Source organism: Seriola aureovittata, chromosome 11 (genome assembly GCF_021018895.1).
Source record: "Seriola aureovittata isolate HTS-2021-v1 ecotype China chromosome 11, ASM2101889v1, whole genome shotgun sequence".
NCBI classification, from domain to species: domain Eukaryota; kingdom Metazoa; phylum Chordata; class Actinopteri; order Carangiformes; family Carangidae; genus Seriola; species Seriola aureovittata.
In genome coordinates, this window is record NC_079374.1 from 10350222 (window position 1) to 10368548 (window position 18327).

Consider the following 18327-nt stretch of genomic DNA (forward strand, 5'->3'; position numbering starts at 1 on the left):
CAGAAAGTGATAATTCTTCAAGCTGGTGTCTGACATTTGAGGATTCTTGAATTTCCTGCAAGTCAAGAGGTTAAAACCTTATGCAGCTAAACTCCAGCATTTAAATGCAGCAGATTATTCACTACCATACAAACATTTTGTTGCAAAATGTATTGTCTTATGCAGCATGTGATGCTGCCTAGAAGTGAGCTGAGTAGAGTATGAGTGAGTATATCAGTGTGCTCTCTGGACATAACCCCTGAGTGACATCCTGCATTGAAAAAGAGTCGCTGGGCGCATTTGAAGGGACGGTGCAGAACACTCTTACCAGTTTCCATGATACAGACAAAAACAAATAAAATACATGAAAAACTTTTCATTTTAAAATTCCTGAAGTGTCTCTATTGGAACTGATACAGTTCCTGCATTACTCACTCAGTTTGTTGTGACTTTAATGCATTTTTAAACTTTTTCTAACAACTGTACAACACATAGATAATTTTGCTGAATCATAAAGTACATTGCATATTTCTGTTGCTACAGAAATGTGATACCTATTTGCTATTCTCAAACTTAACTACATCCTAAAATTTGATTAATGTAAAAGTAATTCTGAACATGATAACTCAACATATGTGGATTTAACTTATGACAAAGGAATCAGTTTATGTTGCAGGTTGAGGCAAATGTATTTTTGTGCCTATTTATCTTTTACCTCTTTGGATAAGATCCAAGACAAATCCGCTGAAAAACATAAATTAGCACATTTATTGGGCTGCACCTGGCTGTCTCCTCCAGCCACAAAAACTTCATGCGTCTCAATCGATGCTTTACTCTCTTGAGGCGCTTAAAACCGATGCAAACCCGAGGTAGAAAATTCTCCACTACACGTTTATTTAACAGGCCATCCATAAACTGACCTAGCATGGAAACATCCCACCGAAACTGGTGTGTTTCCTGTGGATGGAAAAAAAAAAAATCAAACTGCTGGCTGGTTTTGTGCACCTTCAGAGCTCGCCAGAGCGGCGCGTCACGCCACTGTGGCCTTTTCCCTTTACCATATGAAAAGGAGAGCGCATTAAGATGCAAGAGGCGTACAAACCCCCTGTTTACCCAAAGCCGACTTGAGTATCCTTGACACAGGCCTCGCTGCACTGCGTTATTATAAAAGAGATAATCCACAACTGTAAGGCATTATTTTAACAAACTTTAATGACTTTATAATCTCAGAATTGGTTAAAGAAGTACAATATTAATAATAAACAATATTAGGCTAATAACAATAAATAATACATTCGATATTTTATAGGCTATTTGAGGAGGCGTTTTGTTGAACGCTTTCCCACTCCTTACTCTCAGATAATTCATGCTTTGCGCGTGCTTAAAGCCACAGCCAGAGTATTCAGTGTGCGTCATTTTTTTTTCTCTATTGTAATATTTTCGAGCATACTGTTGCTTTTTTTTCCTGCAGCAAGAACTTTGTGCACCCGAGGCTGCACTGCGAGACGCACTAGCTCCTCTCCGGCTGTGCGTCCAATCAGCGGGAGCTTTGCAGAGTCTTCCAGTTGTAATTGGATGGAGATGGAGGGGGTATACGCAGCCTTGGCACAACGTAAACACATGCTCGTCTCCTTCGCTCCGTAGAGGACGCACCGGATAGAGCAGATGGATAGAGAGAGAAACAACTGAGAGGACCACAGAGGCTTTAAAGTTTTTTTTTTTTGTCATTCTCATTTTTATCGCATTCAAACCCCAAATATCAGAGAACCGAGCTACACGTGAGCGGTCTAACAGCTCCTCGGTTTGTCACGGAGCAAAGAAGGTGTTCTGTATCATCAGGTCTGTGGATTACGCACGGCGGAGCTCACGGGACAGACAAAAGTTTTGAAAACTATCTTATTGTCGCACAGGACTGCGCAACAAAGTATGTTTTGCCACACATGTCTGAGCACACACAAGCTTCAATGTAACTAAAATTATCACCTAAGCCTCCATGGAGTGATTTGACACTTTTTTTTTTTTTTACTACTAGCGCAAAAAAAATTCGCTCATGCTGATATAGACTGACTTTTTTTTAGGCTATGGATTAGAATAAAGTGGGACTTTAATCAAACATCAGACGAGAGAAATACAAATAACGATATATGCTTTGGGGGATGGCAACAGCCACCTCAAGTCCATACCTAGCCAGCAGCAGGATTTTATCCGGGCCGGTCCTTCACTCTGATCGGAGGGGTGGTGGCATGCAGCCGGGCAGCACCGCTGTGACCACGGTTTCTAGTGGATACAGAGGGGACCCTTCAGTTAAGATGGTGCAGAGTGACTTCATGCAGGGAGCCATGGTGGCAAGCAACGGGGGGCACATGCTAAGCCATGCTCACCAGTGGATGACATCGTTGCCTCACGCAGCAGCCGCAGCAGCCGCAGCCGCGGTGGCAGCAGTCGAGGCCGGTTCTCCGTGGCCCCCCAGCTCCCAGCCGCAAGAGGTGAAGAGAAACGGCGGCAGGGAGGACCTCCACTCAGGCTCCGCTCTGCACCACAGGTCCCCACATCTGGGACCCCATCAATCGCACCCGGGGAGTTGGGGAGGCACCTCCGCAGCGCACATCAGCATCACAGAGGGGCAGCAACAGCAGCAGCAGCAGCAGTCCCTCATTTACTCCCAGCCAGGCGGGTTTACAGTCAACGGGATGCTCAGCTCACACGCCGGACAGAGCCTCATGCACCCAGGGCTCGTGCGCGGGGAGTCCCCAGAGCTGGACCACGGCAGCCAGCATCATCACCATCACCACCACAATCACCACACGCACCTTCACCAGCATCACGGTGTGAACCATGAGCCACACTCAGACGAGGACACCCCGACGTCCGACGACTTGGAGCATTTCGCCAAACAGTTCAAACAGCGGCGGATCAAGCTGGGTTTCACACAGGCAGACGTGGGCTTAGCTTTGGGCACCCTGTACGGCAACGTGTTCTCACAGACCACCATCTGCAGGTTCGAAGCGCTTCAGCTGAGCTTTAAGAACATGTGCAAGCTGAAACCTCTGCTCAACAAATGGCTGGAGGAGGCCGACTCCACGACCGGGAGCCCGACCAGCATCGATAAGATCGCCACCCAGGGCAGGAAGAGGAAAAAGCGCACATCCATCGAGGTGAGCGTAAAAGGCGCGTTGGAGAGCCACTTCCTCAAGTGTCCCAAACCCTCCGCGCAGGAGATCAACTCTCTAGCGGACACTCTGCAGCTGGAGAAGGAGGTGGTCAGGGTCTGGTTCTGCAACCGCAGGCAGAAAGAGAAGCGCATGACGCCACCTGGACTCCCACGTACCCCGGAGGACACATACTCACAGGTGGGAAGCATGGGTCCTGATACACCGTCACCCTCCATAGACTGCAAGAGGATGTACAGCGACACGTGAAAATAACTGAAACGAAATGACGGAAGAGAAATCTGACCAACGTGAGGTGTTTGAATAGATTTTTAGAGAGACGTTTCCCCCGAATGACTAGAATATTTGGTTAACTTTTCTTACAGTACATATGTCCGTTGATCCACAATAATGTTATCCAGTGTGTGTGCATTTCAGAGCAGGACAGATGTCTACTTTTATGCATTGTCGAGTATTTTTCTGCACTATATGAATCAGCCTTTGGGACAGAAAATTAAAATCTTAGCTGAAATTTGAATAGAAAACCATTTTTAAGTCTTCTAAAGGCAATTTTCACTGAAAGATCACAGCTTACGGAGAAAAAGCAAACGCTTTAAAGCCAAGAAGTTCAAACAGGCAAAGCTATTTACATCTCTCTGTGCTGTTAATAATATAAGTTCCCTTGTAATGCTGCAGATTTTAATGTCCCACAGGCTTAGACCGGGCTGTAATCTACTTTTTTTTTTTTTTTTTTAAATGGAAGACATTGATTTAATGGGCTTTATTCAGCATTAAGTTGTTTTTTAATAAGCAATAATTTATCTTCCTTTAAAGGTGTTTCTCACATTTGTGTTGTGTGTCAGTGGATTTATGTTGTGACACAGTTAAAGATGCTCAAAGAGCAGAAATGATTCCAGTATTGTGTTTTCCTTCATAGGAAACATCCTCTTCTTTTTTTTGAAATTAGCAAAAACATTCCCTTGAGTTAATGTACAAGTCTGCTGTGTATTCTTGTGTGATGATTTGGACTATTTATTTTTTCCACTGTGTTTATTTTCATGGAATAGACTAATTATTTAATAAATCTGACATAAGGGAAAATTGTGTTCATATATGTGAGATGACCATCATTACTAGTTCCCCACACACACAGACCCACACCCACACACACAAGACTTGTCAGTTAATCGATTCGTTGATTGACGGAGAAGTCCTTGACAGCGACTCTGATAGTCGATCAATTGTTTAATCAAAGACGCTAAACTTTTGCTGGTTCTATACTCTCTGATGCAAAGATTTGATGATTTTCGTTGCCATATTTGATAGTTCACTTCAGCTGTGGAGAATTACAAAAGGCATTTTCACTATTTTCTGTCATTTTACGGACAAAACAACTAATTGAAAAAATAAGTGGCAGATTCTTCAAAAATTCTAATATTTACTAGTTACTGTCAGAGCAGCTTGATTATGTGAACTCAACCCAATATTTACTGTAACATAAACCAAAATTCTGTCACTAAACAACGCCATTACCCAGTTTTATATCTCCCACTTGTATGAAACTATGTTGACTACTGAAAGTGATCGACGCATCACATAAGCCTGTTTTTGAAATTTAATTTTTCCATTTCTGTGTGCTATACTGCATATCAGTCCAACCACATACATCCTGTGGCAGTGCTGTGGACTGCAGCTCTGTGGAACGCAGCCAACAGAGGTCGGCTATCCCAGCTGGCAGTTCACCTCGGCAGCGGTTGCCAAGGTGACAGCGAGATGGAGTGACACGAGGCAGCAGATCTTTTGCCACAGATGATGGGTTTGGCAGATAGGCAGCAGAAAGCTTGGGACGCTGGCTATGAAAAACAATCTGTGTTTCTTCTCTCCGTCTCTGATCCGTGCCCACAAACACACAACAATGCACAATAATAAATGCACACAGAAACATACATGTGCTGATGTTACAGAACAAAAATCTCATTGATAACAATAGCAGGAGTCAGAGAAAGAGTCAAGGAGAAGCTGTAGTTGCAGTGAAACTGGGAGGGAGGTCAAAGGTCTGCTGGTAGGCTACAGCAGCTGCTGACAAACCAGACAGAAAACTGAGGAATAAACATAAACCTGGAAGTTAATGCATTACCGCAACTGCTACACTTGTAATTACAATTTGTGTATGTATTTTTGGCATCTGGTCTTATGAAAACAAATGGGTGACTGGCACACGCATTTGAGGTAACTCTGTCACTCTTAATCTGATTCATGATTAAATTGTTCTTATGGATTTCTATCCTCATTGGAGAAACATGCATCCTATAATACCTACTATTAAAACACGTGTAGGCAGTCACACAAACATGTCAGAAAGTGTGCAAGGTGTGTGTGTGTGTCTTTGATGAACATTGGCAGCATTTAAAGGAAACTTGGGCCTCGTGGTTATAAATAGCAGTCTTCCTGTATGAGTGGGCAGTTTGAATGGGTCTTTAAACATTAGCCTATACAGCTGTGGTCACTCCAGGTCAGTTTTCGATCTTCAAAGAGACTGAAAGGACACAAGTAGATATGACAAGGACACGTCGATGGTAAAATCTGAGAGGATTCTGCTGTTATTGTTTGAACTCATATAGGTGACCTCAAAGACACTGGAAACTGAGGTGCACTTCTTAGCTCCAGCCAAGTTGACATTTTACAGAAACAATGTTTTCACCAGGCAATGATGATACAGAAAAAAACACTTGTTACTGACTTTTATTGACTGATTATTGCTTCCTTTGGAGAGATGCGCTGAGCTCTTCAACATCAGGTGACTTCAATGTGAAAATGATAAAAGACATACGCAGTTTTCCGTCTCTGTCAATCAAACCAATCAGAGTCTAGATATCGGACAGAACACAATGTTAATGCAATGGAAGACTTCTATGATCTCGCAGTAATATCACAATAGTATCACATAGAACTGGACAGGTGGTACCACAGCTCACTGTCATCACCCACTGATGGCTCTTCACATGATGTATTCCCATCGAGCTGCAAAAGTCGACTGATAAAAGGGGAGGGAAAACCTAAGCTTCCAGGATTGCAGTGTGATCCCCTCAAAGCTTAGTGATGTAAAGATGAGAGATAAGGCTGGAATTGGTGGGGGATAAGAAGCCCTTTAAAGAGGTTTTGTCATCACACGTTGCTAGGTGCCTTTTCTGAATATCAATGCTGGGATGTGAAGCTACGATCTGATGGTGTTACAGTACCCAAAGTATCCAAACCTGAGCCCCAAAAACACTTCAGAAACATCTCTGCTCACATCAAAGTGCAGCATGCGTCTGTGTTGGTTTTTGCTTGTACACGTGTGTTCTATTAAAATTGAGTGATAATTGTTTTTTTTTTTTTGCATCACTGAAACAGTGGCTGTTTGCAGCTACACACTAAAGATGTTATTACCTCCTCCCATAACAACTGCTAATATAATTGCTCATAATTGCTCTTAAAGCCCTTTTCAGAAGTACATTACATAAAGCAATTATTGCTTGATAATCCCTCCCTTAATGATTGCTGTTTGTGTCTCGCAGCTCAGGCACGGTCATATACAATAGACACACACCTGAACTCTTTCAACAAATTATTTAACAACAGAAAAGTCTTCATCTGGAACTATTTTTACTGTGGTTTGCACATTATCAGTCCCCACTGTTTGGTGTTAATTATTTTCACATAGCGGAGATTGGCTAACCACTAAAGTCTAACACTGATTAACACATCATGGCCTCCTCAGTGTGAATCGAACCTTGTGAGACACATAACTCTATATACCTGGAGTCAGAAGAAGGGGCATGCATGAATAAAAGAACCCAAAATGCGCATTAGAGGTGGATGTAATGTCAGAGCTGTTTCGTTTGCATGGGACTATATTAAAATGTGTGTCTTTTCCCCTCTAAATGTAACACAATTATCTGTACACGGCTCAGTCAATATTGTTACATGTGTGGGTTCTCTCCTCTCCTCTCATCTGAATATTCTGATTTCGTGGTGAACATTTTTCTCTTTGACTGTGTTTGCTTTGATGGAGTACCAAAGTCTCTCCATCAGGAAGAAATTAAAGCAAACATCTGTGGAATAATGGACAGGGAAATGAATTCTCTCACTAGCAAGCTTGTTGTGTGGGTGCCACTGAACGTGACGAGCATGCATGTGCCAGACCGGTGGAGTGGAACTCGTTTGATGGGCATGTTCAACACATGGGCATGATGCCAATTTAGACAAGCATGCCCATGAAAAGAGTCTCAGCCTGCATACTAAGTGTGTGAATGAATTGTGAGTGTGTGAACATTGAAAATACAACAGATTTTCTTTATAAATTAATTAAATTAAATAATTATCTGTGGAGGAATATCAGTATACTTGTTTGTAACTATTTATTACTATCATGGATGTCTGGTGCTCCAAAAAGAGGCGCTGCAACTTTAAATAACACTGAATTAAAAACATAACAAAAGAAAAAAACCTTAAACCTATACCTATAAATACCAAAACATACCACCACAAGTGCCAAGTGCATATAAAAAGTACAATGCTGCCATCTCCTGGAGAAAATAATTCATGCATATTTACTGATCCCATGTCAATTAAATATTACTATTTTACAGATTCCATATTAGGCCTGTGAGATTAGAATTTAGCATTTTTTAAAAATTTTGTAAATATGAACATTTAAATAGCTGTTTGTAAAATTTATCAGCATCCAAAACCTACAATTACCTACATACTGTGTATGTGTTTTCTTAATGTGGATCTTCACAAATAATGCACTCAAAAGTTTCTGTAAACACATTGTTGGGTTGATTATGCTGGTTCATAATTGTGGGTTGTTTGATGTACTATGAACACTGTCGGGTCACTCATGCAGATACGGCTATCACAAATGTAATGAAAATAAAACAGTAACAGTTACGTTTTGTAAAATGCAATGAAATTAATAACCTTAGTTTTTTTACCTTAGCTGCCATTAGCCATTAAACATGTCTTTTCCTGTCAAAATGCTGCTGCTGCTGCTGCTGCTGCTGCGTACTGTTGATTACTTTAGTTAAAGTTGAGTTAGTTGCATTCGGCATTACATAACACGAATACTGTTACCTTCACAGGCATCCTTCCCTCACAGATATAGTGGCAACAACTGCTTATATAGGCCCATTTTCTATTGAACAATCAGCCTTGGCAGACCCAAACTTCATTCAGGGGGTCTAAGTGTGTCTAATCGAAAATGATTAATTTACAAAAAGTAAATTTAATCAGTAAACATCAACAGTACAAGCAAGACATTGTATAATTTTGTAAACAAAGTATATAATCTCTCCAAATCAGACGAATACTTAATAACACAGTATATTAAACTTGTGATCACTCCCACAGACTTGGTATAACCCGTGACGACATGGATGACATCAGCAAAAGCATAAAATAGGGAAGTGTTTGGCCGCCAATTCCTGTAACTAATGGAGTCCATGGTGAGTATGAATGGCCAAGTTGCTCAGATTAAAGTAGAGTATAGTTTTACATTAGAACCGAAACAAAATTCTTTATCTCTTTCTATTTAACAAAAAACAGTGAATGTTATTATACCAAAACATGACAAGTGTTTCCAGTGCAAAAGGTTTAACTCATCCTAAACTCTGAATATTACATGGCTAGCATTGCTGCCAATCTTTTAGACATTTAAAGGCTAGCATTAAGCTTTATTAAACAGTGTCAGTAACATTAGCTGCTAACTTTTGTCTTAATAAATTTAATGTTAAGATAAGATGGGGACCTCTAAGTCGCATGCTAATTTATGGAAAACATGGCTTGCATGAAGCTAAGTAACGCCGTGTCACTTACATAAATCAGACATTATAAGGTTAGCATTAGCTGCTAAAGGTCTAACTTTTGCACAGTATAGCGCTGGCATGAGCTGCTATTTTTGGAAATTTCAAGGGTAGCATTAGCAAAATTTTATATTATGCGAGCCTAAGCTAACTTCTGGACCTTACAATTACGAAGATAGCTTAAGCTCCTCCTAACCTCTAAATATAGCTTTGGCTACTAGCTGTTGGACATTACAAGGTGAGCTCCATTACACCATGCCAGTAACAATAGCTGCTAACTTTGGTCTTCATAAATCTAAGATAAAATGAAAACATGTACACACACACAAACGTGGGCATTTTTAAGGCCAATATTAGCTGCAAAAGTTGTAAAGTTTGAGCAATACCAGGTCAGCATTAGCTGCTAAACTTCAGAGGTGTGGACATTATAAGGCTTGCATCAAGTGGTACTTTTAGAAATGTCAGGGCTAGACAACACACTTCTCCACTTGGTTATCATATGCTTTGATTTGAATCTGGTATGGAAAATTTATGTCACAAGCATTTCACATTTTCCATTCAAAGGAGATCAGAAGTATATAAAAGTATGCAGACACATATGTCTGCATATTTCTGGTCATTTATTATATTTCACTTTTTTTTTTTTTTTAGAGGTTTTGTTTATTTGTTGATTGTCTGTTTGTTTGTTTGTTTGTTTTTACTCAATGCAAAGTAAAAACCTTTACGCCCAGCCGTCTCTGGCTCCATACAGACTCAGTGGCATCCTGAAGATGGTGTTAGAATCCAGCAATGTGTGTTGACAGTTTTACTTCTAAACTGTTTATGTTGTTTCATCTACCTCTTTTGTATTTTCACAACAGAGACACAGAGGAGAAACATTTCAGAGAGGAAATCCCAGACGAGACCATGCTTATCGGTGAGTTTATACAACATATAACAACAACCTCTACTAACTTCAACAAACTAAGTTAACTTTAGCTTGCTTTATGACTCCCTAATTATTCACATCAGATTTATGTCGACATAAAAATTTGGGGGATTGTGGAAAATCTTTTGGGGATGGGAGGACACATAGGGACAGGTAGACAGGTCAGGGTTGAGAGAAAGCTGAACTGAGCAAAGTACAGATATATGAAAACCTGATCCAGATTGTTAGGACCTAAGACTGGGCCCAATGTTTACCTTCCAACAGGTCAGTGACCCTAAGCACATTGCCAAGACAACGCAGGAGTGGCTTAGGAACAACTGTAATTGTCTAGAGTGGCCCAGCCAGACCTGACTTGAACCCAATCAAACATCTCTGGAGAGACCTGAAAATGGATTTGTACTCACAGTCCCCATCCAACCTGGCAGAGCTTGAGAGGATCTGCACAGAAGAATGGCAGAAAATGACCAAATCCAGGTGTGCAAAGGTTTTTGTGTCATACCCAAGAAGACATGAGACTGTAATTTGTGCAAAAGCTGCTTCAACTAAGTGCTGAGTAAAAGGTCTGAATTCTTCTTATTTCCTTTGAATAAATTTGCAAAAATGTCCAAAATTCTTTTAGTTTTGACTTTGTCATTATGGGATACTGCGTGTAGACTGAGGGAAAGAAATGAATGTAAACAATTTTAGCATAAGGCTGCAACATAACAAAATGTGAAGAAAGTGAAGGGATCTGTTACGTCTGTCCTAACAGGTGGTGCTTGCGGGCCCATATAATTTCTTCAGACACTGTTGTTGTTGTTTGTGTCATTTACAATTTAATTTTTCTCATTAATGGGTTTAGTTTTACATTCAAGGTTTGTTATTGTTTGCTTTCAGACATTCTGACCCTAAATTACCTCCACAGATAACCCTGTAGTGATTACTGGACTTCAGTGGCCAACTATTTGATTTGGAGTTGATTTTTCTGATAGCACTGCCTAATGCTCTTAAATACAAGGGGCATGACTGAAGTTAGTGGTGGCTAAATTTGTCTGGTATTTTATCTACATTCTTTCAAATTAGCACCATGGATATTCATTATGTCCTGAGCAGTCATGAATGCTTCCAAACACTGTCATGTATTCACTAAATAGAGATGTTTAGAGAGATGATGAGATGATGAGATGTTGATGTGCCAGGCCTTCACTGTTATTTCAGGTCACGCCATCCAAACAGACTCTTCGCTGGTGGCTGTAGATTCTTGTTTCAACGCTTTGTTCGTGTTTGACATCAGTTACACCAAGCAGTGCCTCCCCATCTGGGAGTTTCTCTAGCACGAGGTCGATTGTATATAATGCACATTTTTATTCATGTATAACAACACTTTTTGGCAGGGAAAAAATGGCAGATTTGAATGCACATTTACAGTGGTGTCTAGTGTGTTTGCATTATTATGGGAAATTATTTATTCATTCAATCATTACTGAGTACACAACAGTAATAATTCTTAATATAATAATATACTGTTGTTGTTGTTGTTGTTGTCATTATTATTATTATCATTATTATTATTAGTAGTAGTAGTATTAGTAGTAGTAGTAATATTATTAAATATGAAAATATAGATAGAGTTCACCAGGTTGGGTCAAATGATCAACAGCATTCTGGGATAAATGTCAAAACCCAAACCAAACCCGTGCATGTTCTGTTAAGGTTGGATTATTTTTTAACCCACCAGTTTTTTAGTTTTCAGTAGTGTACTGTTGTTTGTCCTGCTTTGTATGTAAATTGTCAATAATCTATGTTATTGTCATCATTTGTTTTGATGTCGTTGTCATATGTTTTTTGCGAAATTAAATTTAACAGTATAAGGTGAGAAGCAGTTGTGAGTTTTTACAGTGCAGATATTTTAGCACCAAAAGAGTAACACCATATGGATTATCTGTCTTTTCTTCTTTCTTTTTTTGCCACACTGCTCCTTTAAATCAGCGACCACCTGCTCTATGGCGTCAGCATCATCCGCAGGCGGAACGATGGCGATCGATACGGCAGTGAAACGTTCAAAGTAGGATATTTAAGGAAAACCACTGCATGCAGAGGGAGAGCAGGACGCTCACCCAGCTGATTGGCTCGACAAAAAGACGAGTATAAAACCTGCTGCTGTCAAATGCGACGGTCAAGGTAAGGCCTACTCATGTCTGGTTAATGCTCAATGATGCATTGATTTATTGCTCTGATTTCCCAATGGAGAGAAATAAATTCAGGCATTTCGTCTTTGATGCCTGTCATGTATCTGACATTTTGCATCGACCTGTTTTGCCTTGATTAGTGATGCGGACAGGCCGAGAGAGAGTAGTGAAACACGAGAGTGCTAGTGAAACAAGCTCAAATGTAAACGTGAGAACACTGTACAGGCTTTGTAAAAACTCCTCATTGTCACCAAATGTAATCCATGAATTATCACTACAGGAAAAAATAGGTTCTGGTGTCGCACATATCTACATAGTACAGCGTGAAACAGTAACAGTCTACATGGAGGTGCTGATACTATCATCTAATCTTATAAACATTTACTATAACTGTATCTGGATAAAGGCCTGTTTAAATTCATCTTCATCATAAGATTTTTTTTTTTCATTTAGATTTCCTCAGTCTGTAATATTGCTCTGTTATTGTTTGTCACACCAGTCTCATTAGCTACCTGTTCAGTCAGTCCCTGGGCTGAACAGGAGCTGAGTAAAATCACATATTTTTTGTTGAAATAAGCAGCTAGGAGCCCCCTGCAGTGCAAATCAGCTGGTTATCAGTTGGAAATAATTTGCACCTACTCATTAATTTCGAATGGTAAATGTATTAGAATTCAAAATGTGTAGTTTTATTATTATGTAGCTATTCGTTTTGGATTTCTGTCTCATACTCTTGTCCTCATTTTTGTTTTGTTCTTTCTTTACCTAGCTGATTTATTCCTTCATTTGACTTAACAAATGCCTACATGCTTTATTGATTATATCAAAGGGAGATGACGTGAAACTGTATTATGTTTCTAAGTGTGTTTGAAAAAAAAAATGTACAGGAGTATCTGACTGTGAGTGTAAGTCCTATGTCCTGAGTCATAAGTGTTAAAGCATGTGACACAGAAAATATTTTGTCATAGACACTTGTAAAGGGGATGAGAGTACAGGCTGCTTGTTGCCATGGAACTGGTGACCCTGTTACCTTGGCAACAACCAGCAATGCTATTCAGTGGCCTGTAAGGGATTTTGTGCAAGAATGTAGCTACAATCACTGAAAAGATCCTTCCCTTTTAAGATCATTCCCTTCTACCGGCTCGGATGAATCAGCATGTATTTGGGTATATAAGACATTATAGTAAGACTCTGACCCTTGAACACTACACAGCACAATCACTGAATCCATATTCTTCTCTAATGGAAGACATTTTCACACGTTAGAGTAATTTTGTTTAGCTGCTCCATATTCAGGGTCCTGGTGTTCATGTTGACTCACTGTCACACTGCCATGGCTTATTGAGACAATTGAATAGAACGGAGTCATTGTTATTGTTAGTACTTGTGCTTTTCTTGCTATTAAAAATCAAGATGTCTGCATGTTGAAATACCTGCTACAACTATGTATTAACGCTGTAAGTTGTAAAGGCATTAAACATGGAGGATCAAAACTCTGACTGGGTCTCCTTGTCTCCCAGCTCCTAAGTACAGATCCATCTGGGAGGACTGTATCTGAGACCTGAACACCAGAATAACCTCTGCACACTTTTAACACTTGCACTGTTCCACCACTAGGAGCAGGAGGTGGAAACCATAGCAACGGACTTGTCCTGCGTGTCCTGAAGATGCCTCTCTGTTTTGCCAAGGTTGCATCAGAGTCTGAGGTGAAGGGAAGACAGGCAATCATACCATGGGTGTGTACTCTACTGTACTTGTGTTGTGTAAATGTGTGTATTTCTATTCATGTGTGAAATATTACAGCTCAGTTGTTAAACATTAACCTTGTTCAGGCCAGTGACAACACATCTCTGTCCTTTGTGATCTCTCAGTGTGGTGTGTCTGTGGGTTGGCCGTATGTCGTGCAAAACTCCCTCAGCATCACAGGGACGTCATTCCTCCTCCCTCTGTTTCATATTTACAACTGTCACTGAGTAATAGATCACTGAGCAGCTGAACTCATCTGACTATCTAATGAGACACTCCGTTTTTTTTTTTATGGTTATGCTATGTTTACTGCGGCTCTTCAAGAGACAGACAGCACATAAATTTGATGCACTGTTAATTCACGTCAACATCCATCCTGCTCATTTCCTGAAAGTTAAAGGTGTTCTTGCTGTTTCACTAAATATTCTTGAAAAAGCCTTATGTGGATATTCCTCTGTTTCTCTCTCAGATTTCACCATGGAAGACCAACTGGTCAAAAACAACATAATATGTGTACCACAATAATAATCAGCCATGCACAGCTTCTCTCGGGTTGATATCCCCTGATAATCGCTGCTATGGCTTTTTGTAATGAAAGCCTGCTGGAGGAGTGTGACTTCATGGAGCCGGACAATGTGGAGGAAACAGCAGAAAGCCTGCCATCGGAAGCTGCGACTCCTCTCATATCAGTCACTCTGCGTGTGACCCTGGCAGCCATAATGATCTTCATGATTACTATTGGTTTCCTCGGCAACGCAATTGTGTGTCTGATTGTTTACCAGAAACCTGCCATGCGTTCTGCTATCAATCTCCTCCTCGCTACGTTGGCCTTTTCGGACATTATGCTCTCTCTGCTCTGCATGCCCTTCACTGCAGTCACTGTGGCCACAGCTGACTGGAGCTTTGGGAGCGGGTTCTGCCGAGCCTCCATCATGCTGTACTGGCTGTTCGTCTTGGAGGGGGTGTCCATCCTCCTCATAATCAGTGTGGACCGATTCCTCATCATTGTGCAGCGGCAGGACAAGCTGACCCCACACAGAGCTAAACTGCTGATTGCAGGTTCATGGGTGCTGAGCCTGTGTGTGTCCCTGCCGTCTGTGGTCGGGTGGAGGACTGGTGCGGCAGGTATTGGCGGTGCCTGGGCGCCGCAGTGTGTCCTGGGATATAGTGAGTCTCTGGCAGACCGTGGATACACAGTGCTCTTAGCAGTTGCAGTATTCTTTGTACCATTTACTGTCATGTTGTACTCTTACATGTGCATCCTGAACACGGTGCGTCGCAACACCCTGCGCATCCACAACCACACCAGTGAGCATTCCTGTCTGCCAGCTCTCAACCAAGTCAGCAAAATGAGACTTACTGGGCTGCAGCGCCCCCCTCAGGTCAAAGTGGACATGAGCTTCAAGACACGAGCCTTCACTACCATCCTCATCCTCTTTGTTGGTTTCTCAGTGTGCTGGTTGCCGCACACTGTTGTCAGCCTGCTGGCCGTGTTCAGCCGGCAGTTCTACTACAGCTCGGTCTTCTACCCGATCAGTATAGGCGCTCTGTGGCTCAGCTACCTGAAGACAGTCTTTAACCCCGTCATCTACTGCTGGAGGATCAGAAAGTTCAGGGAGGCCTGTCAGGAGTTCATTCCCAAAAGCTGCAGACTGTGTCCAAAAGCGCCAGGCAGGAGCCGCAGGAGAGTGAGGCCCAGTAACATTTATGTGTGCAGTGAGACTCAATCAGCTGTGTGAAACAAGGAGGACCAGTTGGATAGATGCACAAACCAGCAGCTTTTGACACTGCTATCAACTGTTTTTAACTCATAATCTTCCTCTTAACAAGCAATGAGAGGCCACTAAAGTTCATCTTAAAAGAATATACTGGTTGTTCATATAATCTCACCACAAGAGTGAACCTTCAGTCTCAACTTTAAGGCAAAGTGGATGATGTGAGTGGTTAGAGAAATGTAAATATGAACATTGACAGTTCTATGGCAACTCCATCTGGTGAGGAAGGTCATGTGACACAGTCAAAAGCTCCAGAGTAGTTACTGAATGGAACTTGTGGTGAGATTATTTAGTGTGAAAGATCACTATTGAACTTTCGGTTTCAATATACAGTGGTTGACTTAACTTCATGGCCTGAATGGCCTCTGAAACTTACTGCCATTCCAACAGTTTCATAACCTCCACTGTCCATTTACTTCTTTGTTTCATATTTTGTCCCCTCAAGTGGTTCATCAGTGTTATTCTGTTGCTTCAGACTGTAAACTTAACGTTCAGTCTTTGAGTAGTAGTCGTGATAATTATTCAGTTGTTAGTTATGTGATGAGTTTCACAAAAACAAACTAAAAAAAAACAAAAAAAAAACATACATGGTATTAATGTTCAGTGATGTTCTCAGAGGAAAGTCTGACAGCTTTTTGAAAAACTAATTTTAATGAAATTTGTGCAAAAACGAAAACTTTTATTAGTTAAAAACTGTTACTTTGGACCACGTGTGTTATCAAAGGAGAGTGTCAGTTATTCAGCTGTAAATGTTACTTGAATGATGAAACCACCTAAATAAATATAGTTTTGAAATGAAGGTACACTAATAGACTGGAGTGATTGAATGAAGAACACATTGAAAAACACAGCATCATAAAGGAAATGTGTTGCCGAGTTACTAAAGATGTCTATACACTGCATTAACCATATAATTGGTAAATGTCATTTAGACTGTGGGCAGTATTTTTAATTGTGTGTGGCATTTAATCATTGATAAATCATTACTGCATTAACTTGGGGATATTTTATAGATGCTATAAAGCAGGAAGATTTGATTATTCTGGCAGCCTCAGCCAAATAGAGGAGCTGTGCAGCATAGAACAGAGATACAGCTGTTCTTTCATTACAAATTAAGTTAGCTCCATTTGTCACTGAATTCTCAGCCTCGTTAGAAGACTAAATTCATTAATTCATTCAGTTTAAATTGCTGAACAAATCAAAGATGTTGACTGTGATCCAGAGGTCGGAAACAAGATTACTAAACCCGAGGTACAGCAATGTGGTTTTGACAAACAAAGGGAAACGTGGTCTTAATTTTGAGATATATTAGCAAAACACTGACTGTAATTCACAGAGAGAAAACAAATAGCACAAATCAAGTATTCTACAAATTGTGCTTTTGTGTGTAACTTACATTACACTACATTACATTACACTCCTCCAGCTCACCTGTTGCCTGAGGTAATTATTCTGCAGACATTGTGATTTTTACCTTGAAGAGGAGTTAAATAGACATAATGTGTAAAACGAAATTAATTAACAAAAAAAAAAAAGTAAATAAATAAATATGTATGTGTGTGTATATGTATACATAAATATATGTATATATATATATATATATATATAATATATATATATATACAGACATAGTTTGTGTAAAGTACAAATTTTAGAACGGATCCTGTATTATTGTAAATGCTATTAGTGTAAAATGTAAATGTTTTGTACCTATATTATTATAATTTTATTGATTACAAAGAGGTGCAGCAAAACATTTCTATGATGCATATAAATCAAAAATCCCTTTCCAATACTGTTTTGTCTAGAAAACTAAAGACAGGCAAAGATTTAAATAATGAAACCACCATTTACACTCTATACATTTACACGTGTCAGCAACGTGACAACCAACCCATGGTCTATCTTAATTTAAATCTCATGTTTGCTTCTACATCACATTACTGCCCTAACTTAATCACTTAGACTTAGAGTTTGATCTAGCAAGTTATTTGTTTCCAAAGACGTCAGGAGAGAGAACCTTTTTCTTTTTTTGGTCTGGGGCCATGCCAACACACCTCCCCTTAAGGAAAGGTTATTTATACAGAACCATTCATCAACAAGGCAAGTCAGAGTGCTTTAAAGAAGCAGGAAATACATTGAAAATAAGTCATTGCAATAGTTACCCAAACAGGCTCAGTCCGTATTTGCTCAGGTCCGTGGTTCTGGTTAGAAAGAAGCTTTCATATGAATTTGGAAACTAGGATTACTAGGCAAATTAGATCATTTTAATAAACAATATGTTCCCAGGTACTTCCAATGATGAAAATGTGGGTCCATGTTGTTTTGCAGCAAGCTCATGCAGAAGTGGGGCCATGTGATGTCTGTGTTGTCTGTAAACCATGGCCAGTTTAATACAATTCCTCATTGTTATGCGTGGGGCCCCTCGTTGTTCTGAAAATCTGCCGTCCTCTTGTCTAAAAAAAGTTAAATCCTAATCATCGTACAGGAGTTCTGATTGAAGACGTTTTGCTATTCATCTGAAAGTCTTCTCTTCTAACTGTTGCGATGAATATAGATATTATTATGATACATTATGATAGATATTTATCCCTGTCAGGTGACAATGCCTATCTGTTAGGTGGATCCAGCAATGGTTAAATCAGTACGTGATTAAAAAGAGGTTCTTCTTGTTTTCTGATTGAAACGAGCCTCTAAAACTGAAGTGGGCTCTTATTTTTTATAGCAACTCAGTAAATC

At 40.2% G+C, this 18327-nt stretch overlaps 2 protein-coding genes and 1 long non-coding RNA gene across 3 annotated transcripts in view; all 3 read left to right on the forward strand.

The window, feature by feature from the left end:
* The window catches only part of LOC130177936 (uncharacterized), a 29152-nt gene extending 18596 nt beyond the window's left edge, over positions 1–10556 (forward strand). Inside the window, exons 3-5 of the long non-coding RNA XR_008829087.1 lie at positions 8523–8617; positions 9835–9890; positions 10167–10556. This is a non-coding gene — a long non-coding RNA (uncharacterized LOC130177936). The remainder of the gene's footprint in view (positions 1–8522; positions 8618–9834; positions 9891–10166) is intronic.
* Positions 1283–4234, forward strand: pou3f3a (POU class 3 homeobox 3a). The gene has a single exon (XM_056389949.1). The coding sequence runs from the start codon at positions 2124–2126 to the stop codon at positions 3396–3398; it is 1275 nt and encodes a 424-aa protein (XP_056245924.1). The 5' UTR covers positions 1283–2123; the 3' UTR covers positions 3399–4234.
* Positions 10557–11870: 1314 nt separating the features above from the next.
* Positions 11871–16387, forward strand: gpr45 (G protein-coupled receptor 45). The gene is made up of 3 exons (XM_056389950.1): positions 11871–12062; positions 13685–13803; positions 14283–16387. The coding sequence occupies exon 3, from the start codon at positions 14392–14394 to the stop codon at positions 15550–15552; it is 1161 nt and encodes a 386-aa protein (XP_056245925.1). The 5' UTR covers positions 11871–12062; positions 13685–13803; positions 14283–14391; the 3' UTR covers positions 15553–16387.
* Positions 16388–18327: the final 1940 nt, after the last annotated feature.

What these genes read in the sequence shown, in the direction of transcription:
- pou3f3a (XM_056389949.1), top strand. Translation starts at nt 2,124, where the DNA reads ATGCTTTGGGGGATGGCAACAGCCACCTCAAGTCCATACCTAGCCAGC.
- gpr45 (XM_056389950.1), top strand. Translation starts at nt 14,392, where the DNA reads ATGGCTTTTTGTAATGAAAGCCTGCTGGAGGAGTGTGACTTCATGGAG.